Consider the following 26,600-nt stretch of genomic DNA (forward strand, 5'->3'; position numbering starts at 1 on the left):
CAGTCCCTTTTCATCAGTGGAAAGGTGCCGTAAGATGCTCCACGTGCCACACTTGGCTCTTTCTTGCCTTGTGTTTGTACAGCTGTATGCAGGGCTCACTTTTGGGCTCGTGGGCTCTTCCTCAGCTCAGGTGGTGTGGGGAGCAGGGCCGCTCTGATCAGGGTTGCAGCACAGCCTTGTCAACAGTTGGACAAGCGCAGCTGGGGATGAAGAGGGTTGGGAAGTACTTAGGTGACTTTCTTTATGGAATAAAACATGTTGTGTGACTGTGATATTCTGTAACTTCTGGTTTGGCTCTGGCACAGACGTTCCATCTTGGTGCCTACTTGCTAGGCATCAGTTTTTGGGGTAGGAGCACTTGTGCAACAGGGCGCTTGGGTCTGAGCTCTGTCTTGTTCTCAGCTCACACACCTCTCCTGGAAAGGCTGGTTATGCCGTGTACGCAGCAGCGTGCACACCAGCAGCAGGAGGAGAGCGTTGGAGATCAAAAGTGCCCATGCCCCTGTAGTGGGATATTTTTAAATCCCTTTCGAAGCTCTTCTGTATTTTATAAAACATTTCAGTTTGCTGGGGCAGGGCACAGACTGGATGGTGGCTCCGTACCTGCTAGGGCATTCAAAGGGATGTGGGCAAACCTGATTTCATTTAATCTCCCAATGTGGTGGCTCCTGTGAAGGGACTAAAGTGTTCTAATAGTGAACTATTAGGATTTCGCTGGATATTTGAGCAGGATGACTACTTGAAAATAAATGCTTTCCAGCCATGTTTGCTTAGGGGCTTTTTTTACTTTATGGCTGTGTGAATTTTGTGCAGTCCTGTTTCATCGATGGGAGCATCGCACAAGTGTTCCAGCCCGGTTTGGAACTGGGTCTGCCACCTTGGTGGTGCTGGAGCTGGGAAGGTGCTGATCTCAGTGCCAGCTGGGCTGGGCAAGAACAGACCTCTCGCTGCACCCAAATGCAGAACTTAAGTGCCCAAGACTAGGAAGGGGGTTGGGGTACGACCTACTCTTTAGTTTTGGTGATTGGATCTATGAGAAGATGTCTAAGTCCGCCTAAGGCTTAACATGTGAGCTCTGCAGCAGCTTTTTCTTGTGAACAGAGGTGTCTGTGTGCTTTACGCTGGTGAGTGGGACTGGACTTGCCCCTGAAGGAGCTGGATCCTTGGGCCACCAGCTCAACACTTGGGATTTTTCCCTCCTAGCTTAACCAGAAGTTGTCTGTGTGGCTGTGCCTTCATCTTTGTCAATTTAATCACCTGTTCCCTTATGCAAAGGGAGCTGGGGGGTTGTGGTGTGAGAAGCCTGTTCTGATTGTAATGCAGGTGAGGTCTATGCAGCCTTAAGTCCAAGTGGTTTAGTCCTGACTGCTCTTGTGATCAAGTGGTGAGCCAGGGGACGCGCTGAGCACCGAGTGGAAACACTTGTGTACCTGTTCCAAAAGCCATCGCACAACGTGACGGCTCCATCGAGGCAGTGAGGCCTGAGGCTTCTGGGCTGAGGTTCCCCTGTCTGTTGGCTTTGGGGTGACAGCTCACAGGCGGAGCTCAGCCAAGCTACATGAACCTCTGACAGGTTTTTCGGGCACCCCTCCAACTAGAAAGGCCACATTTTAATGCGTAGGATGTTTGGCCAGGTCTTAAGAAGGGACAGGCCTCATTTATTTATAGAAAATGTCTAGAATGGTACCTTTCTATGCAAAGCGGTTACCAAATGCCCTGGTGTCACAGCTGCAGTGGGTGACACAACACCGGCATTTGCTTAATACCTGCAGACCATCCTCACCCCTTTGCAGCATCAAAAGAAAAGTACAGTAGCTGAGGGGTTAGTGCATCCTCTGGCTATTACTCCTCTCATCCGTCGGCTTCCCTGAGTGGTGAAATTCAGCTTCAGAGCTTGAGGTGCTGCGCGATCCAGCCCTGGACGGCTGTGACTTTGGTGTAGACACCAGGGAAGTATGGCCGGGCGCAGCCATAGCCCCAGCTTGTGATTCCTGCCAGAAACCACCGCCCTGAGGGTTCTTGGCACGCCAGGGGTCCGCCCGCATCGCCCTGCGGAGAGAGGAGAAGGTCCCATGTCAAGCAGAGAGGTGGCCCAGCCCCTAGCTGTGAGATGTGTGGGACACGGGAATGTTTGCTGCCCTATTCCCACCCCCAGGAGCTGCTTCCAGTGATGTGCTGGGATGCACGAGCTGAGGTTGGGGGTCTGGAGCAGGGAAGAGCATGTTTGGAGGCACAACAGGGTAATGAAAGGGGCTGCCTGTGGTCTCTGCCGTGGCGTTGTCTCTCTGTGCATTTCCCTGACGTATCACGGGTTGGTGGGACGAGCAGAATGATGTGTATGGACTTAGGTAGCGGTAACAGCCGGTGGGGACGGGTGGACGCGCAGGGTAAGGGCGTCCACCCTGAGGGCTTTGCATGGGTTTGCTCCATCCCAGCTGCAGCATTTGCTGCTCTCACACTCACCGAGCAGCTGTCGACGGTGCCGTGCGGGAAGCCGGCACACAGCATCCTGCTGCTGATCTGCACGGGGTAGAACTTCTTGCAGGCCTGGTCTCCGATCACGTTCACTGCTGCTTTTTGCAGATGCTTTGACATGAGACCTGAGGACACAAGTGTCGCTGTGAGTTTGCTGCAGAGCCGCTCAGAAGCAACAGTGTGTGTAGGAGAGGGGTTTCTTGCCAAAGGGAGAGACCTGCACTGGGAAGGAGAACCAGGCCTGGCTTCTCCCCAGCAGAGCAAGCTCAGGAAGGTCCCTTTGGTGTGTGGTTTGTCAGGCTGCTTGGCTGACCTGATAAAATGGGATCAGGGTGGTCCGTGTGCTGCGGGAGCACAGCTGGAGCAGCTGCAAAGGGATGTGCAGCACTGTGATGCGACGGGGAAAGCTTGGGAGGGCTGCAGGAGGGCAGAGGTGTCACCGAGTGGAGGAACACAGGGCCTGGGAGGAGACTGGTGACACCAGGGCTTGCGCAGGATGGTGTCCCCTCCAGGGTCCAGCCTGCTGTGGGGAGCGCTTGGGGCAGCGGAGCGGGAATCAATGATATTTGAGCTCAAAGGGGATGGGGCACGTGCTGTGGCCATCACAGAATGTCCTGAGCAGGAAGGACCCACAGGATCATTGGTTCCAACTGCTGTCCCTGCACAGGACACCCCACAGGTCACCCCGTGTGTCTGAGGACGGTGTCCAGTCTCTTCTTGAACACTGTCAGGTTGGGGCCGTGACACCTCCCTGGGGAGCCTGTTCAGTGTCCAGCACCTCTGGGGGAAGAACCTTTTCCTCATGTCCAACCCGAACCTCAAGGATGTGGTGGGGCCCTCTCAGCCATTACCTCCTTCCTTCGTGGAGCCCCAGCCTGTGATGAAGCATCTGGCTCCTTCATGGAAGATGTGTGAACTGTCTGGGAGACATATGGGTCTGATGGTGCTGCTGAACTTGACGGGCGCGTTCAGCTCCAGCAGTGCCACGTCGTAGTCCAGGCTGTAGACGTTGTAAAAAGGGTGCTTGTAGATCCGGAATATTTTCTCCGTTTTGCCATCGATGCCGTTCAGGAAGGGTGTTCCTAGAAAGGCCACCCACATTTTGGGGTCACTGTAACTGCAGAAAGACAGCAAACCTGGCTGTTAGGAGCATGGCCTCACAAGGAGGGCTGTTCCTCCACTTGTGTGACTGGGATGCACCACGGCCACCCCTTGTGAGGCCAGGAACCCGTCTCCATCACCGCGCGGACATACCCGGGCTCTGCTCCACTCATTCGTCTTGGCACTTACCATCCGTAACAGGGAGCATGTGCTCCTCGTGGGGCACAGCATCCCAGCCACGGCGCTGGATGGGGAGGAAGGGTGAAGCCAAGAGCCACCTGGTTCACGAGCCCATCTCAGACTTACATATCGAAGCAGTGAGCTGCGGAGAGCAGCCAGCGGTCGGCGATGAGGACGGCCCCGCACTTGTGCTCCTTCCGCCGCAGCCAGAGGCTGACTTGCCAGGGCCACTCTCCTCGAGCCGCGGCGCTGCCACCCACGATCTTGCTGAAGGCCAGAGCACTCGTTAAGCCACAATCTGGGACAGAAGAAGAAGCACCATGGTTTTAATTTACTGTAAGTGGGAGGGATATCTGCCCTCCTTTCATAGCCCGACCCACAGTGGGGCCTTCCAGGGAGACACACACGGGCCAGTGGGATGTGATGGATTTTATTGACCCATAGGACTTGAGGGAACGGCAGCAGATGTGCTGGGGAGGGTCAGCTGGACATGAGGAAAAGGTTCTTCCCCAGAGGTGCTGAACACTGAACAGGCTCCCAGGGAGGTGTCACAGCCCCAACCTGACAGTGTTCAACAAGAGACTGGACACCATCCTCAGACACACAGGGTGACCTGCGGGGTGTCCTCTGCAGGGACAGCAGTTGGAACCAATGATCCTGTGGGTCCTTCCAGCTCAGGACGTTCTACAATTCTGTGATCTGACATAAGACTGGGCAAACATGGCATATTTGGGAACAAGTTTGGGAGCTTGTTACCACAGATCACACCTTCCAGGGATGTGGTACATGAGGAGGGGCCGTTACAGCATCTTCTGGGCTGCCACGTTGTGCAGAGCAGTCTGGCCAGCTCGCACCAGCAGAGTGACTGGCCAGGAGGCCCATGTGCTGGCAGACAGGTTCTAATGTTTATAGCACACGAGAGGAGGCCACGTGCCCTGGCAGAAACTTTGGACCCTCCTCGTCCAGCTTTATCTTATAGGCTCTGACAGATCAGGTAGGACCTGGAACACAAGGGGCTGGCCCAGGGCCCCAGTGCACAACGTGAGGCCCAGGGTGGCCCATGAGAAGTTGGTGGTTGCCCTGGGGAGGCTGGTGATATAGAATAAGGCTGCAGAGCAGCGCTCACCGCAGTTGCGCTCATCAAAGCCGTTGCCACAGTCGGCAATGCCGTCACATTCGGGATTTTCTTTTCCAATGCAGACGTTGCTGGAACACTTGAAGGTGAAGCTGGTACAAGGCACCACTGGAATGGAATAACCCAGAGTGAGCTCAGCACCTTCTCTGCTGGGGCTGGAGCTCTCCCACCAACATGTCAATAAATCTGTCATCAGTTTTACCTGGGGTTTGGGTGGGCTTGGCAGGCTCCGTGGTTTGCAGGGCTGTGGAGGGTTCTTCGGTGGCTGTTGTGGTTCTGTCGGTTGGACTGGCAGCTGTGGTGCTGGGCTGGTGGGTGACGGTGGCTGCAGCAGCCGTTCTAGCGAAGGTTGAACTGGAAACAGTGCCTGTGCCAGTACTGGGCAGCTGCGAGATGGTGTCCAGGATCCAGTCTCTGAGTTTGGTAATTCTGGAGTACACGCCGGGATTCAGGGGCTGGGCACAGCCGATTCCCCAGCTCACGATGCCGGCCAGATAGAACACTCCTGGGGTCACCTCGCAGGCCAAGGGTCCACCCGAATCTCCCTGAGGAAGAAGCAAGGCCATGGTTGCTCAGGCCAGGGCTGCGTGGAGCTGCCCCTCAGCCGCACCGGGGGACACAGCTGCCCCAAACTCTCTGTTCTCCAGCCCCGTGGGGCTGTTGCTGCCGGGCAGCGAGTGCGAAAGAGGCTGAACCTGGGGTCAGTGGCTCAGCCTGGCTCCACGGGTACAGGTGGCATTTGTCAGGAGAGTTAATAGGTCCTGACAGCTCCTTCCCCCAGTGCAGGGCAACAAAGATGCTGAAGGGAGTGGAGCATCTCCCGTGTGAGGAAAGGCTGAGGGAACTGGGGCTCTGGAGCTGGACAAGAGGACACTGAGGGGGGACTCATTCCTGGGGATCAATATGGAAAGGGGCAGTGTCAGGAGGATGGAGCCAGGCTCTGCTGGTGACAACCAGGGACAGGACAAGGGGCAATGGGTACAAACTGGGACACAGGAGGTTCCATTTTAATCTGAGAAGAAACTTGTTGGGGTGAGGGTGTCAGAGCCTGGCCCAGGCTGCCCAGGGGGGTTGTGGAGTCTCCTTCTGTGCAGACATTCCAACCTGCCTGGACACCTTCCTGTGTAACCTCATCTGGGTGTTCCTGCTCCATGGGGGGATTGCACTGGATGAGCTTTCCAGGGCCCTTCAACCCCTGACATTCTGAGATTCTCTGAACAACAACCACCACCACCTACCACCACCTGGCTGCCACAGGAGGAAACCGGCTCCATCCAGGAGTCTAGTCTGGCCCAACAGGACAGGGGGATATTGGTCTAAGTCGTGCTCAACTTGATGGAGCTTTTTTTACTTCTCTAAAGCCCCAGGGGTCAGTAGGCTGGGATTTTACAGCCTGGCCACAGCAACTCAGCAAATATTTCCCAAGGCTGTGCTGAGCAGATTATCCCGGCTTTCTGCAACAACACACAGAGGAGCAGAGAAACTGCAGGCTCTCACCTGGCAGGAGTCCACCTTGCCCTCCAGGAAGCCGGCACAGATCATTTGGTCAGTGAGCGAGAAGTTGTAGAGGAAATCGCAGGTCTCCTGGTCTATGATGCCCACAGAGGCTTTCTGCAGGATCTCAGGCCTGGTGGCTGCGTGAAAACCACAGGACGGGTGAGCACGGCAGAGGGGAGCGGGAACTATCGGCTTTTAGACTGACCCAACACGTATTGCAGGAAAACAGGCTCCAGTCCCACCCAGAATCTGAGTCCTGTAAGAGCCGCCCTGAGGCTCCTGGCTCACCCAAGGTGGTTCTGTCCCCGTGCACAGGACACATGGGCAGCAAGTTTCTGTTGTCCTGACAGCCAAAACCTCTATTTATAGAATTCTTTCTTGCCAAAAAGATACCTGTCCTCTACCTTCCAGGTTCCACATAGCCAGCTGTCTTGTGCACTACAAATCTGCTGCTGCAGGTGCTGGTGATAACGGCATTTTGGAAGAGGAGTCAGAGAAAAAGGACCAGATGTACTAAATTTATGAGCTTTGTTCTTACAGTTACGCAGGAAAAAATGTGAGAGAATAAAAATGATATAAAATAAAGGGATTGGACATTTAACCTGTAAAGATTTTAGCATAACAAAAATTGCTATATAAAGTTGTTCTAGCCAAAAGAAGAGAGTATGAGTTACCTAATAAATGTATTTGTAAGAAATATAATTCACCTCAGGTAACTCTTATTTTTAGAGGTTTCATTTAAAACCAAACAAACAACAACAACAAAAAAACCCAGACAACAAAACAAACTACTCAAGCAACATTTCTATTTCAACTGGGTTTGATTGACTTAAAGCATAATTTTGATAAATAACAAGGCAGTTGTATCTAGATCAGCCCCTGGTCACCTGTCAGAGGGGCAGCAGGACCTCTTTGGGAGCACACGTGCCACCCTCAGGTCTTCTCCCTGCAATCTTTGCATTTTCTAATTGCTTGGAACACCTTTGCAACCGAGTGCGGTTGCTGTGGCTGACACTGCCCTGCCAGAGCTGGATCAGGTCTCTGAGCTGAGCTTAACGGGGAGCCCAGCAGGTCGCTCCTGGTTCCTGCCAGACTGCTCTCTGTCTTCTTGTCTGCTGGTGGCTCCTAAGTAACTGTGGTTTAAGATGCCCTTATTCTTGCTAAGTCTTGTGTTTCTGCCGGTACCTGACTGTCCCCATTACCATCCCCATGCTGGATGATCCCCAGACTCAGGCTTTGCTGCTCCAGAACCAATTAACTGATAACGAAGGAGCACAAGTGTGATGGAGCGGCTGAGGGACCTGGGGGTTCAGCTGGAGAACAGGAGCTGAGGGGAGACCTTCTGATCTCTGAACTGCCTGAAAGGAGCTTGGAGCCAGGGGGGTCGGGCTCTGCTCCCCAGGAACAAGCGCCAGGAGCAGAGGAAACGGCCTCAAGTTGCGCCAGGGGAGGCTGAGGTTGGATGTGGGAACAATTTCTTCCCCAAAGGGCTGTGGGGCATTGGAACAGGCTGCCCAGGGCAGTGCTGGAGTCACCATCCCTGGAGGGCTGGACAGACGGACATGAGGTTCTTGGGACATGGGGCAGTGCCTGGGGTGGGTTATGGTTGGACTTGATGATCCTGAGGGCCTTTTCCAACCGAAATGACTCTATGACATCAGTGCTTACCGTTCCCCTCCTCGAGGAGACCCCACCCAGAAATGACGCATTTCTTGCCAACGGGAAACTCCTGCGCAGCCGTTGGGAGACAGATGGGCTGGATGTGTTTGGTGAAGACAAGAGGTGTCGCCAGCTCCAGCACAGCCACATCGTAGTCCAATATAATAGGGTTGTAGAGGGGATGCTGGATCACTCTGGTTACATTGACTTTCACCCCACTCTCCTCTGTTCCATTCAGTGATGTTGTTCCCATGTAGGCTTCAATCTCTTCTGAATGTGTCCTGCAAAACACAGAATCCTAAACACGCACGTTCACACACACACCCCCAGCACAAATTCTGACGTTGGAATTGCAAACAACTCTAAATGCCGAGTGTTTGAAACGTTACTTTAGCAAAGCAGAGCCCAGCACAAAGAGCAGCTCTGCTAGGTCAGGCCCAAAGAACCGTCTCCAGCGGCGGCACTAATCGGAGGGTCCTGAGGAGCAGGTAAACCTGCAGGAATCCTCCCCTCACCTCCAGGAATTTGTCATTTCAGGAGTGTCCTGGCACACAGATGCTGTCTCTATATTCAGTAGGTTTTGGTGGATTTGGGGGGTTTTATTTGGATTTTTCTCAAGTTGTGCTGTTTGTTTTGTTTTGTTTTAACCCCGTGTGAATTTTAAACGTTCAGTTCTATGACATTTCTGAACAACTGTTTCCTTTTCCTTGTTTTCCACCTGCTCTTGGTGGTTGTTTGATATCTTAGCAAAACAGTAAGAATGCATTTCCTAAACACTTTGTACCCTTTGTAACTGTATAGTCCCTATCACACGCTCCCCACCCCGCTTTCTCTTTCCCCAGCTCCAGTCTGATCCATCTTGTCGTGCTTGTTTCGGATGCTGATCCACATCCTTGTGTTCACCATTTTACGTTATTCTAGCTCTGCGTGCAACGTTTGAGAGGTCGTTGTGCTGTGAATTACCTGCAACACACTGGTAATCTCTGTTATTTTTCTAATAATTACTATTGATTTGCTCTTTGATTGCCGGTGCCCACAGAACTGCTGTTCTCGTGGCAAAATCCACAGTATTTCTGACCTTTTCTGGAGGTAAAAGCCGATGGAGACCCGTCCTCATGTGCAGACGGGTGGCTCTGCTGCTTTGCAATGCGCCTCACTTCACACGTGCCCACCTTGCATTTCACTCACTGCTTTATTGCTTTATTTAACACATAAGGCTGTTTTGAAACTCTTCGTAGTTAGTCCCTCACCCTTTCTGCCTTCAGGAGTTTTTATTCCTGACAAACATCACCCTCTGGCTACTCATTTCTTTATCTTGGTTATTTCTAAACCTGGACTTGGGGTGTCGCTGTTTAACTACTCAAAATCAAACTGATAATGGCATTTTGGAAGAGGAGTCAGAGACTGACCCAGCTGACCGTGGGTCTCTATTTCCCATCTTACAGCCAATTTCTAAGGTTAAATTTCTTGCAGCAACTCGTGGCACCTTTCCTTTTCCACCCATTAGAAGCGCTGCCCGTGCTCCCTGCCCAGGCTACTTTTACCTTTCCCTTCTCGTCCTGCCCTCCCCACAAAGCCCGTTTACTATGAATCTCTAGCAGAAACTAGAGATCTGCTGGCCGCGCGGCGCGGGTCGCGTCTCACTCGTTGAAGCAGTGGGCTGCCGACAGCAGCCAGCGCTCCCCGATCACCGTGGCTCCGCAGAAGTGCATCGAGTCTTCCCTCAGGCTGACTTGCCAGGGGATCTCTCCTCTGGAAGCGTCGGTTCCTCCCACAATCCTGCTGGGTTTAGAGAACCCGGGTCGTCCTCCGCACGCTGAACAAAAGCAAAAACGTGACTTGTGAGAATTCCTGGCACAAGATAAGGAGAGAATTTTGCTGCTTCTAACCGAACAATGTATTCATCAATGATTTGGATGAGGAATAGAGTGACTGTCACAAGTTTGCTGGTGACACCGAGCTGGGAGCAGTGGTGACACTGGAAGCTGTGCTGCCATCAGAGACCTGGACAGGCTGGAGAGCTGGGCAGGGAAAATGTAATGAAATAGAACAAGGGCAAGTGTAGAGTCTTGAATCTGGGCAGGAACAACCCCAGGTTCAGTGTAAGTTGGGGAATGACCTATTAGAGAGCAGCGTAGGGGAAAGGGAGCTGGGGGTCCTGGGGACAGCAGGGTGACCGTGAGCCAGCACTTTGCCAGGCTGCTCTGGGCTGAGCAAGGGCCACCAGATATTGCCACTTGTGCCTGGGCGATTAGCACTTCAGCTCCATGGTGGAACAAACACGACATTTGGACCCGTGTCAGCCCCTCTTCGTGCCATGCTGTGCCCACCCTGGGGGTGCTCGTACCTTGCGGTCCTGATGCTGTCACCGGTGCGCTGGCAGCTGGGGCTGGTGACGCGGTGGGGATGGTGCCGGTGGTGGTGGCGTTGAGGTCCGCAGAGCTGATCAGGTCACGGTTCGCACTGGAGTGTGGTAGGGGAACGGTGTCGATTGTGGAGGTGGGGGAGGCAGAAATGGCGTCCAAGATCCAGTCTCTGAGTTTGGTAACACGTGTGTAGACCCCGGGCCGCCTGGCTTCACCGCATCCGATGCCCCAGCTCACAATTCCCGCCAGGAAGAACTTGCCAGATGGTTCTTGGCAAACCAGGGGCCCGCCAGAGTCACCCTGCAAGAGAAGCCACATGGTGAGCTCGCCCTGGGGACACTCTGAGCTCGTCCTGGCCACCCTCAGCATCTCTGTGTCCCTGTGTCCCCCAGCTCAGCTCTGCTTATTGCCCAGCCTAGTGACGAGTGGAGCATCTCCTGTGCTGGCCCTTGGCTGCTCCTGTGTGCACACTGCGCTGCTATTAGCAGTACCCTGCTGCCCTTGAGACTCCAGAAGAGCACAAGGACATCCTCCAGAAAATCTAGGGTAAGCATTTCTCCTGGTTTAACCATTTGTTAAACTGCTGCTCTGAAAGGTGAAGCCCAGCAGCCACTAAGCAGCCAGACGATGGGTGTTCATTGTGTGATGCACAACCCAGGGGGACCATGCTAAGCTTTGCATGATGTTTTCTCGGTTTGGCCTGTGGTTCCCTGGTCAATTCTTTGGTACTGTGCAGCCATGTGAGTGTCACTGATGTAGGACATGAGGTGTCTGCGAAGCTGGCAGTGCCTTCTGGGGGCTGGGTTGCTCTAGGTGAGCAGTGAATAACCGGATGGGTCACGTTCATCATCCAGCCTCAGAGCCTCGGTGGTACAGAGACAGGAACCACTACCGCCAGAGAAGGGCGGTTTTGCTCAGCTGGTGGCTGTGGCCAAACCACAGGGTCACCATGGACATCAGAGTCCCCTCTCCCCACACATGGGATGTTCTCCAGCTGACCACTTGCAGTGCCAGGCTGGGTAAAGGCTGACGAGGCAAAGAAAACACCAAGTTGTTCACCAAAAACTGCTGTGTGTGTTTCAGTTTCCACTGCTGACCTTTGCCATCTGGATTTTGATCTGAGGACCTGCCAGGTACATTGGTAGCACCAGCCCTGGTTACAGCTCAGGAAGTGAAGGAGTTAAAGAGCCAAAAGAGCCCCTTACACAGCAGTGCCCTGCTCTGAGCACTAGAGAACATGTCCTCATTTTTGTCTTCTGCAGTCCTTGATCCCTGCTTGGGTCTGTGGCCTCGAACTTTGGGGGGAACCGTGACCATGGTGTCAGATGCTGCTTCTGGCAGCGCTGCTTGGTGCATACCGGGAGGGAACAGCCTCGTGTGCCGGCTTCCCTGGGCAGCGCTTACCTGGCAGGAGTCGATTTTCCCCTCCAGGTAGCCGGCGCACATCATCCTGTCCGTGAGGGCATGGCTGTAGAGGCTGGAGCACAGCGTCTGGTCCAGCAGCTCCACCGTCGCTTTCTGCAGGAACTCGGGTTTCACCACTAAACGAGAAGATGTGGCCGTGAGCTCCTCGCAGGGAACCTCGCACAGGACCCTCTGCCCGTGTTACTGCCACCCTGCCCGGCCAGAGCGTGACCTGGGTGCACGAGGAAGAGTGTGAGCAGCAGGTTCATCCTCCCCCTCTGCTCTGCCCTGATGAGGCCACATCCACAGTACTGGGACCAGTTCTGGGCTCCCCAGATTAAGAAGGACAAGGAATGACTGGATGGAGTCATAGCAAGGGCTATGAAGATGCTGACAGGTCTGGAGCATCTTTGTGATGAGGAGACACTGAGGGAGCTGGGGCTGTTGAGCTGGAGAAGCTGAGAGGGATCTGACCAATGGATCAATATCTCAGGGTGGGTGTCAGAGGATGGACCAGACTGTTCAGTGGTGCCCAACGCCAGGGTGAGGGGCAACGGGCACAGACTGAAACACAGGAGGCTCCATGTGCACGTGAGCAGAAACTTGTTTGCTGGGAGGTGCCAGAGCCTGGCCCAGGCTGCCCAGAGCGGGTGTGGAGTCTCCTGCTCTGAGACATTCAGACCCCCTGGACTCCCCTGTGTGATCTGCTCTGTGACCCTGCGTGAGCAGGTGGGGCTGGGGATCTGCAGAGATCCTGCAACCCAACCAGCCTGGGGTTCTGGGGTTCTGTGACCTGAGTTCCCTTCCCTCACGCCTCCTGCTCCACTCACACCCACCACACCGCCCTCCTCTGCCTCGCTGTGCTTACAGAAATCCCCTCTGAGGTAGCCCCAGCCGGAGATGAGACACTTCTTTCTGGTGGGGAAGTGATGCCCAGCGCTTGGCAGGCACACAGGCTGGATGTACTTGGTGAAGGTCACAGGTCTCTTCAGCTCCAGCACGGCCACATCATAGTCAGCCGTGTCGGTGTTGTAGGAGGGGTGCGGGATGATGCGTGAGATGCTCATTTTCACCGCCCCGCTGTCTGAGCGGAGGGAGGTGGTTCCTGTGTAAGCTGCCCACATGGCCGGGTCCTGAAACCTGGAGGAGAGAGGGTTGGGACCACGTGAGCCCAGAGCTGCAGCATTGCCTGCAAACCAGAGCCGCAGCATTGCCTGCAAACCAGAGCTGCAGTATTGCCTGCAAACCAGAGCCGCAGCATTGCTGGGCAAACCAGAGCCGCAGCATTGCCTGCAAACCAGAGCTGCAGTATTGCCTGCAAACCAGAGCCGCAGTATTGCTGGGCAAACCAGAGCTGCAGTATTGCCTGCAAACCAGAGCCGCAGCATCACCTGCAAACCAGAGCTGCAGTATTGCCTGCAAATCAGAGCCGCAGCATTGCTGGGCAAGCCAGAGCCACAGCATCACCTGCAAACCAGATCCACAGCATCGCCTGCAAACCAGAGCCACAGCATTGCTGGGCAAACCAGAGCCACAATATCACCTGCAAACCAGAGCCACAGCATTGCTGGGCAAACCAGAGCTGCAGTATTGCCTGCAAACCAGAGCCACAGTATCTCCTGCAAACCAAAGCTGCATTATTGCCTGCAAACCGGAGCCACAGCATCGCCTGCAAACCAGAGCCACAGCATCGCCTGCAAACCAAAGCTGCATTATTGCCTGCAAACCAGAGCCACAGCATTGCAGGTCAAACCAGAGCCACAGCATCACCTGCAAACTGGAGCTGCTGCTGAGCTGGTGCTGCCTCTGCCCATCCCACCCACTGCAACGGGAGATCCCGGAGGGAAACCAGGCGTGTTGGGGCAGGGCACAGTAGGGGCTGGAGCTGGAACATCCGGCAGCTTTTGGAAACGGGGAAGAGGGGGGCAAGCTGGTGTGGCTGGAGCTTACTCGGTAAAGCAGTGAGCGGCAGACACCAGCCACTTCTCGGTGAGGATGGCGGCACCGCAGAAGTGCTCGTTGTTCTCTCGCAGGCTGACTTGCCAGGGGAACTCCCCTCGCGAGGCGTCGGAGCCTCCGACGATCCGGCTGGCGGTCTGCATGGCGGGGCGGCTCCCGCAGTCTGCAACGGGAGACAGACGGACAATCAGGGTCCTGCTCGCTGCACCCCGGAAAACTGATCATGGGGTAAGGGAAAAGCAGCTTTGTGCGCAATCCCAGCACTCGTGCAAGCAGCAGGACATTGCCAGGGATGTCACAGGGCATCTCTTCTCTGCAGACATTCCAACTCGCCTGGACACCTTCCTGTGTAACCTCATCTGGGTGTTCCTGCTCCATGGGGGGATTGCACTGGATGAGCTTTCAGGGCCCTTCAACCCCTGACATTCTGGGATTCTGTGGTTTAACCCACAGGCTCGGAAAAGAGCACTGCAAAGCACTGGCCCATCAGAGCGCCCTCCCTGAGACTCTTCTAAAGCAAGAAATTCTGAAGGCAAATATCTCATCTGGTTTCACAAGCTCAGCCACTGCCCTGTGACCTGTGCCCAGCAGCCCGTGGCCATGTGGCGTTTGCCCCGCACGCCAGCCCACCGGGAAGGGGGACTTGTCGTGACCTTTTGCAGCTGGTGGTGGGACCAAGGTGTTTCTAGGGCACAACATCCTGATGCAGACACTGGCCTGACAAGTTGTGCCGTGTCCTCGGCTCACTTTGGTGCCCAGAAGCCCTGTCAGGGTGTGCAGCCGTGGTTTGTGGCCTGTCCCCTTGTCCAGGAGCCCGGCAGCGGGAGACTCACCGCAGCCCCGTTCATCAGAGGCATCAGCGCAATCTTTTCGGCCGTCGCATTCCGGGTTTTCTTTCCACACGCACTGGCTGTTGCGGCAGTTGAACATGTCTCCGGGGCAGCTCCCTGCGGACAGCAAGCCTTGAGTCTGTGCTCTGCAGCCCTCCCAGAAGCCATCCCCAGGGACAGCCCCGCGGTGTCCTTGTCCCTCTGCTCCCGGGCAGTGCCCGAGTCCCCGCGGGACAGAGCCGGGAGCAGAGCTGCAGCTCTTTCTGAGCTTGCAGGGGAAAGGGCTGCAGGGCCCTGGAGCACCAGCTCAGGAACAGGATGGGGAACAAATACCCCGGTACCCGCAGCAGGTCAGGCTGCACAGCACAGACACAGGAGCGGCACAGAGGGTCTGGCCGGACTCCTAGAATCACAGCATCATTTAGGTTGGAAGACACCCTTAAGATCATTGAGTCCAACCATAACCTGGCTCTAGCACTAAACCTTGTCCCTAAGAGCCTCATCTATACGTCTTACCTGATTTCAGTCCAGGTCTGTGGGGAGAAACCTCACTGGGACCTGCAACAAAGTGGGCGGAAGGGGGGTTAGTGAGGGTGTCCCGGTGCTGTGTGTTCCCGTGGACTGCGCAGTTCCCTGGCCAGGGCTGGCAGAGCCTTTGCTTCATCCGCTCCTCCTGCCCGGCCATTGCTTTCCCTGCCCCAAGGCCAGCGCTGAGCTCCTGGGCCGCTTCCTTCCCACAGCCCTTCCTCGGTTTGCTCCGCGGTGCCCGTGCACAGCGGGGGAGCAGCATCTGCAGCATCTGCAGCATCTGCAACATCCGCAACAGCTGCAACATCTGCAACATCTGCAGCCCTGTGTGTGTTTGGGGCAACCCCGGGTGCAGGGAGCAGTTCCCAGGAGCTGCAGCTTTGAGGAGGCTCCGGGGCTGAAGCGATGCCGGCTGTTGACTAGAGCCAAGGGGTGTCTGTGCACCCCTGTTTGGGCTGCACAAGGCTCCCAAAAACACAGGGACTCTGCTCATTGTTGCAGAGGGAGCTGTGGAGGAAACTACACCTGCATGTTTTCCAGGCACATTTGTTTTTAAATCTGCTGGATCTGGAATCTGTGGTCACAAGCGACTCCACAGTCGCTGAAGGAAAGGAGAATTTCTAAATCAGGTGGTTTCAGAGAGTAGTTCAAATATGATAAGTATCTACCTAAGCAGGAATTACTGCTGCAGCTCTGAGGACAGCCTAAGGTACAGAAACCCAGCAGTCCACCTCCTGAACCCTGATCTGTTTTCCCCCAGGCTGGTTACAGGTGCTACAATAAAAACAAAAGAAGCTGCAATTTATGCTTTGGGCTCTGTTGTTGCTGCAGGTCCCTGAAGCTGCTCTCTATTGAGCAACCGCCAAGATCTGGGCATGATTCTGCTGCTCTTTGGTGAACCTGGTGGCACCTGGGAGCCAGGCAGAGCATCTCTCGCGGGTTTGCTTGGGTGCCGGGCAGCACCTCCATTTCTAACGTTGCTGCTGGGTGTGAAGCCTTCACTGGACACCCAGAGCTGCAGCCCTGCGGTGGTTTGGCCGAGACACAGCTTGTGGCTTTCACAGCATCCCAGGCTGGTTGAGTTGCAGGATCTCTGCAGATCCCCAGCCCCACCTGCTCACGCAGGGTCACAGAGCAGATCACACAGGGGGGTCCAGGGGGTCTGAATGTCTCAGAGCAGGAGACTCCACACCCGCTCTGGGCAGCCTGGGCCAGGCTCTGGCACCTCCCAGCAAACAAGTTTCTGCTCATGTTCACATGGAGCCTCCTGTGTTTCAGTCTGTGCCCGTTGCCCCTCACCCTGGCGTTGGGCACCACTGAACAGAGTCTGGTCCATCCTCTGACACCCACCCTGAGATATTGATCCCATTGATCAGATCCCTCTCAGCTTCTCTTCTCCAGCTCAACAGCCCCAGCTATCTCAGTCTCTCCTCATCAGAAAGATGCTCCAGACCCCTCAGCATCTTTGTCACTCTCTGCTGGACTCCCTCCAGTCATTCCTTGTCCTTCTTAAACTGGGGAGCCCAGAACTGGTCCCAGTTCTGCAGATGTGGCCTCACCAGGGCAGAGCAGAGGGGGAGGATGAACCTCCCTGACCTGCTGCTCACACTCTTCCTCATACACCCCAGGTCCCGTTGGCCTCTTGGCCACAGGGCACATTGGTGACCCATGGTCACCCTGTTGTCCCCCAGAACTCCCAGGTCCTTCTCTGCAGAGCTGCTTTCAGCAGCTCAACCCCAACCCGTACTGGTGCCGGGGGTTGTTCCTCCCCAGCTGCAGGACTCTGCACTTGCCCTTGTACAGTGTTGGGTTTTCTTTTGCTGCTGCGACCTGTGGCGCCAGCAGCACGGGCACAGAGCACCCAGCTCTGCCTGGGCGAGGAACGCACCTGTAAGCGAAGCCGCGGAGATGGTCCCGTAGGCGGGCAGGGCCAGGCCCCGGTCGCGCAGCGCGGCCGCCAGCCCGTGCCTCAGCGCCTCCTCCTCCAGCGCCGAGCTCAGCGGCCGCGCGTCCCGCGGGGCGAAGCGCAGGCGGAAGCGGACGATCACGCTCGAGTTTCCGTTCCTGCTGGACAGCGGAGAATCAATGGCCGCGTTGGCTCCATGGTCAGTGCAAGCGACAGGCTCTTGCGAACTCAAGAGATGCAAAACTCATTCTTAAGAATTTAAGGTGCGAGTTTCTCTGGAGATGTGCTCTGGGTTGAAATCGTCATTTGCATTTTTTTCTTTAGCCCAAAGTTCAGCTTTGTTTGAACCAAGCAGTTTTCCTCTGCCTTTCTGACTATATTTCGAAATGGGGGAACCCAGAACATTGGTGTGATCCCAGAAGGAATTGCAGCCTTGACCAAAAAGCAGTTTGTCCCGGTTTGAATAAGAACACAGGAGTGAGCTCACCCTCACGGAGATTCCCAGGGCAGGAGCTGCCCACACTCACCTGTAGCCCAGGACGGTGCAGCCGGTGCAGCTCCAGTCCAGCTGCGAGTCCTGGACACTGGACAGGAACTGCAAAGCAAAGAATGACGGTCACAGACCGGGCAGAAGACCCCGGGGGGACGGGACTAGAGGATGCCTGGGGTTTTGCAGGGAGCTGAAGGTGGCATTTCCTCTTGTCTGTAGGCAGCAGGACCACTAGTGCCAGCTCATGTGTGGTCTTTTGCCTACCCTGGCTCGGGGCACGAGGCAGAACATCCCTTCTTTAGACCTTTCTAGCACCTCTCTTTCGCAAGGAACAGGCCTGAGCACACATTTCCCACCCTGCAAATGTCACTTAGGGCCCTGACACGACCTCTGAAGTGCAGCTCAGCCCTCTGCTGATGTTTAAGAAACCCCTGTTCTCCTCCTGCTCTCGGCACCCACACTCCGTGGAACGAGGAGAGTTGAGCCGGACCCAGCGGAACCGCCAGAGTCTCTTCCCGCCAAGCCCAGCAGAGCTCACCAGCCTCTCCAGCGCAGGCGTCAGCACCCTGTAGTAGTCGGAGGTCTCGGTCTGTAAGCTGCTGTTGAACGCGATGCCGCGCAGCTCCACTGTGTGCTCGAAGCTGGTCTCTGCCGCAGGGTGACAGGCTGAAGGGAGGGAAGGTGTCAGTCATGGCACAAAGGACACACGGACATTCGGGGCCGTGGCTGGACCCAGCTTTGCTCGCTGTCTGCTTTGGAACAGATCTCGTCGTGTCCTTTAGACCCACCCTGGTCTGAGCAGCCCCTGGTCACCCCGGCTGCCGTGGCGGTGCCGCTTGGCCATGCAATAGAGGAATTTTGCACCAAACTAATTTGAATGTGAAAATGGTGGATTTTTTTTCAAGCCTGAGACAGAAGTCCATGAACAGGTGGGTACAGCCTGGCAGTGCACTCCCGGACCGGCCCCATCCTGGCAGAACAGGCTGGGGAAAGGTGTATTGTTCACCAAAGGCAGCTCAGGAATTCGTATGGCACTGGTGAGACCTGTCGGGCTGGGGTCGACCCCAGAGTGCTGGTGTGAGGTGTCATCTGGCCATGAGACACCAGAGGCAGCAGGATGGGGGTGGGAGAGGCAAGGAGACGGTGTCACCCCCTGGAGAGTGTCCAGAGGAGGAACACGAAGCTGCTGAAGGTTTGGAGGGGAAGCCGGATGAGCAGCGGCTGCAGTCCCTGGGTTTGCTCAGCTGGAGCAGAGCAGCCTGAGGGCAGAGCCCATGGGCTGCAGGTTCCTCAGCAGGAGCAGGAGGGGCAGGGTGAGCTCTGCTCTGTGACAGTGACAGAGCCCAGGGAACGGCAGCAGATGTGCCAGGAGGGGCAGTGGGACATGAGGAAAAGGTTCTTCCCCAGAGGTGCTGGACACTGAACAGGCTCCCAGGGAGGTGTCACGGCCCAACCTGACAGTGTTCAAGAAGAGACTGGACACCGTCCTCAGACACACGGGGTGACCTGTGGGGTGTCCTGTGCAGGGACAGCAGTTGGAACCAATGATCCTGTGGGTCCCTCCAGCTCAGGACATTCTGTGATTCTATGAGTAAACCAGGCAATGGTTGGTGGCAGGAGGTGCTGGGGTAGCAAGACACAGCAATAAGAAATTTGGCAGTCACAGAGTGAGATTAGAGGGGAGGAACAGAGCACACGTGTCATGAGACACTTAAGATTAAGTGCTTCAAAATTTGATATTCAGAACAAGTTGGCTACAGCCCTTGCAGTCTGTGTGTGTGGGGAGGGCTGACCACATTTTGTCCTCAGCAGAAGGCTTTTGAGGATTTTTGCTACGAGGACTGTGAGCTGCACAGACCATTTCTCTTTTCTTTGAGCAGATAAGCTGAAAGAAGGTACCGGGCTGCACACTCACCCAGCAGGATCCCCAGGTAGAGCGCGGTCACGCTGCCCACCACGGCGGCAGCCGCCGTCACCTTCCAGCAGCTGGGCCTCGGTCCCCTGCTCTGGGTGCTCAGCACCGGCTTCATCTGCTCCATGTTTGCTGAGCAGCTCTACAGATGGCTTCTGCGATTAAAAAGAGGAGGAGGAGAAGAACCAGACTGAGATGAAGAGCAACATGCCAGCTTTGGTTACCCCAGGAGCTCCAACCAGTGCATTATCACAGGTGAAAGGATGGACACACACGGCATCCCCTGAATGTGCCTCAGGCTGCCGCCAGGAGATTTAACTAATAAATCCAGGTTATAAGACTGGAACACATCAACCATGGTGGCCTCTTCCTGCCTGGTTCCCCTTCCCTTTCTTCCTAGGAGGCCACTGCTGAGCACGGCCATGTCCCTTGTGAACATGAACCAGCCTAGTGCCTCCATCTCCGCGCTCTGCACGGGCACTTTTGGTGACACCAGCTCTGGGTGAGCGCTGAACCAGTGTCCCAGTGTCCCAGTGTCCCAGTGTCCCAGTGCCACAGGCCCTGCCCGGGGTCCGGTCAGGACAGCACACGGTACCTGCTCTCCAGCAGCAGCCCCGGGCTTGCTCAGCAGCAGGTCCTAACACCCATGACGAACTAGTAAGAGTGTAGACAGAAAAACAACATAAATGCCCTATTTTTGGCACTTTCGAGATCACGTTTGGAGTACTGAACATCTTCAGTGCATGAAAAGCATTAAGGTACTTGAACAAGTCTGGCAGGGACGAGGCTTGGCGCCTTGGCTTGTTCTTTCTGCCTCAGACATCACCCCTAGAGAAGATCCTAAAACCAGCCGGCATCACTCGTAGATGCTTTAGTGCCGCTCAGGAGTCCTGGGGCTGCAGTAGCAGGGGGAACAGTTAAGTTGGAAATTACATTTATCTCCAAGCAATCTTATAGGCCTGCCAAAACCAAGACTAGATTGCAGTCTCAGCCTTAAATACAAAACTCTGCAGTCCAAGGAGAGAGCTGTGGAGAGAGACCTGCTTGATCCTCCAGCTATTGACTATACCAGAGCAATTGGACTGAAAACTGCAAGAAGCTTTGGCTGCTTCTACTGGACCATTCTGACTTGGCTGCTGCAATCCTGACACTCGGCTACTTGTATCCCCATGGTATATGTTCTGTGGATTGAAACTGGCTAAGAAATAAACTTCACCCTGTAGCTGTTCACGGGGCAGGTTCCAGGGTGAAGTTTCACATGTTGCCCAATGCTACTCCATATTTTTGCAGGAATTGTGAAAGAAATATCAAATCACAGTCAGTAAATCCAGTGGGTGACAAAACTCCCTGCAGTGGAGCTCCCAGTGCATAGTGATGCAGAGCAATTTATCTGTGCTTTAATTACAGCTATGACACCATCCCGATGAGCGGTTTCTCCTTCCCTGTGCTCAGCACTGACGCTGGTGCTTCCAGTATTTCCCTTCGAATGGCTCAGACCTGCACAGGAACCAAAACCCCTTCACATGATCTTCACATATGGACCCAGTGGCCTCTGCCAGACTTGTTCCAGTACGCCGATGCTTTTTGTGCGCTGAAGATGCTCAGACGAGACACAGGACTCCAACTGTGATCTCCAAAGTGCCAAAAATAGGGCATTTATCTTGTTTTTCTGTCTGTATTCTTGCTTGTACAAACCACACTGTTGCTGGTTTGGTTTTCTTTTTGCACATCAACAACTGGATATTGATAGGAATGAAACAGGCTGGAATATCCTCCTTTTTCCCCAGCCGGTCCATCAGCCGTACTTCAGCCCTGTTAATTTTTGCAACAAGCCTAACGGGACAAGAAGGGGCTCTGGTTTCCTGCAGCCTTGAGATGTGTTCTATGAAATTACTGGGTTAATATTCCACACAGGCTGGCAGAAGACACACAGCCCTTCTCTCCAGACTGGTGCCCAAAAGTCCATCTAAGACAGTTTGGTTGGTCAGAGATGAAACACATCAAGTCCAACCTTCTCACCAGAGGTCCAGGGCTCCTCAACCTCGAGCTGCTTGGAAACTTCAGATTTACAGGTCACAGGAGAGTCTTGGCAAGTTCACCTCTCAGATTTACTCTGCCTGGATATCAACAGCTTCAAGAACATAAAACCCACTCAGATTTTCTTCCTCAGTCCCAAATTCTGTCAGCTCGTCTGGTCCCTTCCTATGGGTTCAGAAGATGCTGTGAGTGGCTGGGCTGCAAGAGCAATTTATTGACACTATAAATCAGGCTGTGGCTTCAGCAAACAGGGAACAGCCTTTTCTAATGCAAATCCACCCAGCAATGAAAGAGAAAGAGGGAGGAAAGCACCCAGGGAGCAGCAGTTTCAGAAGAGCTTTTCAGCCTTTTCCAAGAGGCGTCAGCAGCTCTTTGAACAGGAGCCTCTAGATAAGAGATTTTAAAAGGTCACTTCTTTGTGAGGCATCGGACAGGGAGAAGGGGAGAGGGAGGGAGAGGCTGTCCAAGATGCCTCTTTTTTTTTCTAGCAGACCTCCAAATATCCTTTTTCAGCGGTAACTGAGCCTGGCACAGATCGGCACGTTGTGCCTGGTGTTTGTTCGAACAGTATCTCCATTTGACAATTCAGCTCTGGCTGAGAGGAGGCAGGCAGAAACATTTGTTTTTCCAGTGGTCCTGGTGACCTGGATACATACAGATGAGTCCTGTGCCTTCCAACAGGTTTGGAGTCACCGGCTCTCTTGTGGGATGCTGAATAAGCTCAAAAATCTGGTCCAGATATGTTGACCAGTGGTCTTATACCAATGGGCTTTACAGGTAGGACAATCGCATCTGAGAAAAGGAAATAACAGACAAAACTGGCTGTGGCTGGGTGTTATTTTGATGGTACAAGTGAGTTGAACTCATCAGGGTCCCTCCTGCTCTTCTGCAGCTTCTCCTGTCGCTCCTCTGCCGTCCTCCACCACGAGGACATGGCCAAACCAATGGTCTGGTGAGCAGAGGAAAGAAGCAGGGAAGGAAACAGGGAAGGAACAGTGGTACCCGTGTCTTCAAAAGTCAACTTCGTTCACAGATAATGAATATGAGACAAAACCAAACGTCCCCAACTGGCAGAGCCCTGGAGACTTTGGGCTGCATTTCTACATTTTAGCATGTTTGGATGGTTTTCTCCAACACAACAATTATAATGGGCAGCCAAGGTGCTGCAACCATTTGAATAACCGTGTGTTAATAAAACATTTGCTTTATCCCACATTACGCTGGTACCGTAACAGGGTGCTCTGGCTCCCGGCACAGCAACACGGTGTCTGCTGGGGGTTGTAAAGCCACCTCCTGGCCTAAGGTCACACCTGTGAGTCCTCACCAGACAAAGCCTTTGCGAAACACGGCATTGGTATGAAAAACACGCGACTTGCTCGGGGCAGACAACAGCAAATCCACCTGCAGCCTCAGGAAGTAACGAGCATCTGGTCAAAGGTGAGTGAAGGACTTAAGGGTTTTATGACCGAGATAAGACCTATGGCGCTTCAGAGGAGGAATACGGCAGAGGCAGAATCACTTTGGGCTAGAAGGAGAAAGCCCAAAATGAAAAAGTAGACCCGTGTGCCTTGTTTGGTGGGTTCACCATTCAAAGATCACAGGTGCCAGAACAACAAACCACATCTGTGCCACCAAACCATGAGCTGGAGCAAGACAGAAGATGGTCACGTGCAGTAAGTGAAATCAGCAGCATGACCAGAGGAGATGAAGCAATGTGGGTGTGCAAACAGCTCTGCCGAGAACAGCAAACCCCAAATATCTCAGTTAAAATAGGGCTGAGCATTGTGATTTTTTTTCCCTTACAGCTGCGAGTTTGTGTGCAAATGGGGCTCAGCGACTCGGGGCAGCAGCTACTGGTGGGAGGTGGGATATTTTCCATGGGGAGTGGGTTTATCCCCAGTGGTGTTTGCTGGGTGGTGGTTGTGTCAGTCTGGAGAGGCCAAGACCCGTGAAGCTGTTCCCTCTCAGCGCTCGGGGACACCCCGGGGCTGCACCGAGTGGGGCCCGGAGAAGGGAGGGAGTGCTGGAATAGCACTGGTGCTTCCTGGGGCGTCCTCCCTTCAATCTCCCGACGAGATGCTGATGCACCATGATACGCCATGGTGATACGCCATGATGCGCCATGATGCGCCATGATGCGCCATGATGATACGCCATGATGATACGCCATGATACGCCATGATGCGCCATGATGATGCGCCATGATGCGCCATGATGCGCCATGATGATACGCCATGATGATACGCCATGATACACCATGATATGCCATCTGGAGCAGCCGGCCCCTTCCTGAGCAAAGACACAGCCCACACGCTCGGCGGACACGGTCACACCAGGTTTGGCTGGCGTGGCCTTTTTGTTTCGTGTGGCACAAGCGTCTCCTGACACCAGAATGGTTCCCTGAACCACCCAGCACTGAGTTTCTTTAGTCCTTTTGCTTTAACCCAGCTCCAGCTTCTGTAACTGGGCATGTGGAGCTGTGCATGTCCCCCCTTGCTGTTGTTAACGTTTAGGGGGGCTGTGCTGCATCTGAAGGCTACACCCGACTTCCCAGTATAAAAAAACCAGTCACTTTAGAGGCTGCGGACCCCGGGCTGAGGATTTGACACTTTCCACAGAATCACAGCATCCCCACCTGATTGGGTTGCAGGATCTCTGCAGATCCCCAGCCCCACCTGCTCACGCAGGGTCACAGAGCAGATCACACAGGTGGGTCCAGGGGGTCTGAATGTCTCAGAGCAGGAGACTCCACACCCGCTCTGGGCAGCCTGGGCCAGGCTCTGGCACCTCCCAGCAAACAAGTTTCTGCTCATGTGCACATGGAGCCTCCTGTGTTTCAGTCTGTGCCCGTTGCCCCTCACCCTGGTGCTGGGCACCACTGAACAGAGTCTGGTCCATCCTCTGACACCCACCCTGAGATATTGATCCCATTGATCAGATCCTCTCTGCTTCTCTTCCCCAGCTCAACAGCCCCAGCTCTCTCAGTGTCTCCTCATCACAAAGATGCTCCAGACCCCTCGGCATCTTTGTCACTCTCTGCTGGACTCCCTCCAGTCATCCCTTGTCCTTCTTAAACTGGGGAGCCCAGAACTGGTCCCAGTTCTGCAGATGTGGCCTCACCAGGGCAGAGCAGAGGGGGAGGATGAACCTCCCTGACCTGCTGGTCACGCTTCTACTCATGCACCCCAGGTCCCATTGGCTTCTTGGCCACAGGGCACATTGGTGACCCATGGTCACCCTGTTGTCCCCCAGAACTCCCAGGTCCTTCTCTGCAGAGCTGCTTTCAGCAGCTCAACCCCAACCCGTACTGGTGCCGGGGGTTGTTCCTCCCCAGCTGCAGGACCCTGCACTTGCCCTTGTTAAACTTTCCTATTGAGGTGGATGAGCAAAGAGCCCCCAGCACTGTCAGCAGGTGACCCACGTCCCTTCTGGCCCCATCCCAAGCGGCCGCTCGCTCTCGGCTCTGCTGGAGCTGCCCCGGTGCAGCCGCAGTCCTGCTCTCAGCAGACCCGTGACACTGCGCAGCCTTGTTTATTGTCCCTCTCGGACTTCAAATGTCTCTCAGTTTACAGGTAAGAGGATCCTCTCCCCGCCTGCCAGCTCCGCGGGCTCAGCTGGGACATGACAGACAGGCCGAGCTCCCACCGCTCCCATTATCCCAGTAACAAAGGCTCTAACATCATTTCCACTCTGTCTCGGGCTCTCACCGGGCAGATTTGTACCTGCAATTACTTTTTAAACTCTTAGCCATGGATTACACAATAAAATTAAAGCTGCCTTCCTCCCCCTAACTGCGCTGGCTTGAAAACCGGGTACAGATAGTAAATACTGAATACACACGGGAGTATCCAGTCAGCAAGGAAGTGCCATTTTTGTCCAGCGGCTTTTCACAATAGGAGCACTATATCATTTGATACTTTTCAGCTCATGAATGGCCAAGAAAAACTCACACGCTCAGCTCCTGGCATTTCCTTTAGCGCCAGCACCCTCCTCCTTGGGACACCGTGTCCCATCCAGCGCAAAGGACCCAGCACGGTCCCAATGGCACTGGTGACATAATGGGACTGGAGGTTCTTGGAGGAGCAGAGGTTAAGGCAGATGTCTTCATTTTGCAGACAATCACATTTTATTCTTTCTTACCAGCTTACACAAATTAGAAGCAAAGTGTAAATTACTTTGTTGCTTAAGTCTAGTTCCAGCTGTTACTACAGTTTGGCAGGTTGGCATTAACGTTCACGGGCACAAAACCTCCACGCTACCCTGAGTCCATCCAGCCTCCTGCCACGAATACTGTGTCCAAAGATGAGTTAACACAGAGAAAGCAGCCAGGGTGAAGGGGCAGCGGCGCCGGGAGCTCACAGCGCCTGGGCAATGGCAGTTTTGTCACTGACCCCAGAGGCTGCACAGTGAGAGTCCACGAGTGGGGCTGCGGAACCGCGGCACCCGCTGGACGGCAGAGCTGAGGCTGTGAGCACGGGCGGCCAGCACGGCGCGGCCTGGGGGATGCCGGCGCACACGGGCTGCTCGAATCCCACTTGGATCCCACTCAGATCCTGCTTGGATCCCATTCAGATCCCACTTGGATCCTGCTCAGATCCCACTCGGATCCCACTTGGATTCCACTCGGATCCTGCTCAGATCCCACTCAGAATCCACTCGGATCCTGCTCAGATCCTGCTCAGATCCCACTTGGATCCCACTCAGATCCTGCTTGGATCCCGCTCAGATCCCACTCGGATCCCACTTGGATTCCACTCGGATCCTGCTCAGATCCCACTCAGAATCCACTCGGATCCTGCTCAGATCCTGCTCAGATCCCACTTGGATCCCACTCAGATCCCACTCGGACTCTGCTCAGATCCCATTCAGATCCCACTCGGATCCTGCCCTTTTCAGATCCCACTCAGATCCCACTCAGACCCTGCCCTGTTCAGATCCCACTCAGATCCCACTCAGACCCTGCTCAGATCCTACTCGGACCCTGCTCAGATCCTGCCCAGATCCTGCTCAGATCCCACTCAGATCGTGCTCAGATCCCACTCAGACCCTGCTCAGATCCTACTCGGACCCTGCTCAGATCCTGCCCAGATCCCACTCAGATCGTGCTCAGATCCCACTCGG

At 54.6% G+C, this 26,600-nt stretch overlaps 1 protein-coding gene across 1 annotated transcript; it reads right to left on the reverse strand.

Annotated features, from left to right (window-relative positions):
• Nucleotides 1-1,887: 1,887 nt before the first annotated feature.
• Nucleotides 1,888-19,569, reverse strand: TMPRSS9 (transmembrane serine protease 9; the record flags this gene model as incomplete). The annotated part of the gene is made up of 19 exons (XM_080359404.1): nt 1,888-2,049; nt 2,464-2,600; nt 3,327-3,592; nt 3,883-4,054; nt 4,883-4,999; nt 5,094-5,436; nt 6,389-6,525; nt 8,057-8,328; nt 9,692-9,863; nt 10,395-10,713; nt 11,818-11,954; nt 12,686-12,957; nt 13,768-13,939; nt 14,610-14,723; nt 15,123-15,164; nt 17,023-17,201; nt 17,568-17,635; nt 18,069-18,196; nt 19,446-19,569. 19 exons carry the CDS (start codon nt 19,567-19,569, stop codon nt 1,888-1,890), a joined length of 3,333 nt encoding a protein of 1,110 aa, XP_080215530.1.
• Nucleotides 19,570-26,600: the final 7,031 nt, after the last annotated feature.

This window comes from Nesoenas mayeri (genome assembly GCF_963082525.1).
Source record: "Nesoenas mayeri genome assembly, chromosome: 25".
Classification (NCBI taxonomy): Eukaryota; Metazoa; Chordata; class Aves; order Columbiformes; family Columbidae; genus Nesoenas; species Nesoenas mayeri.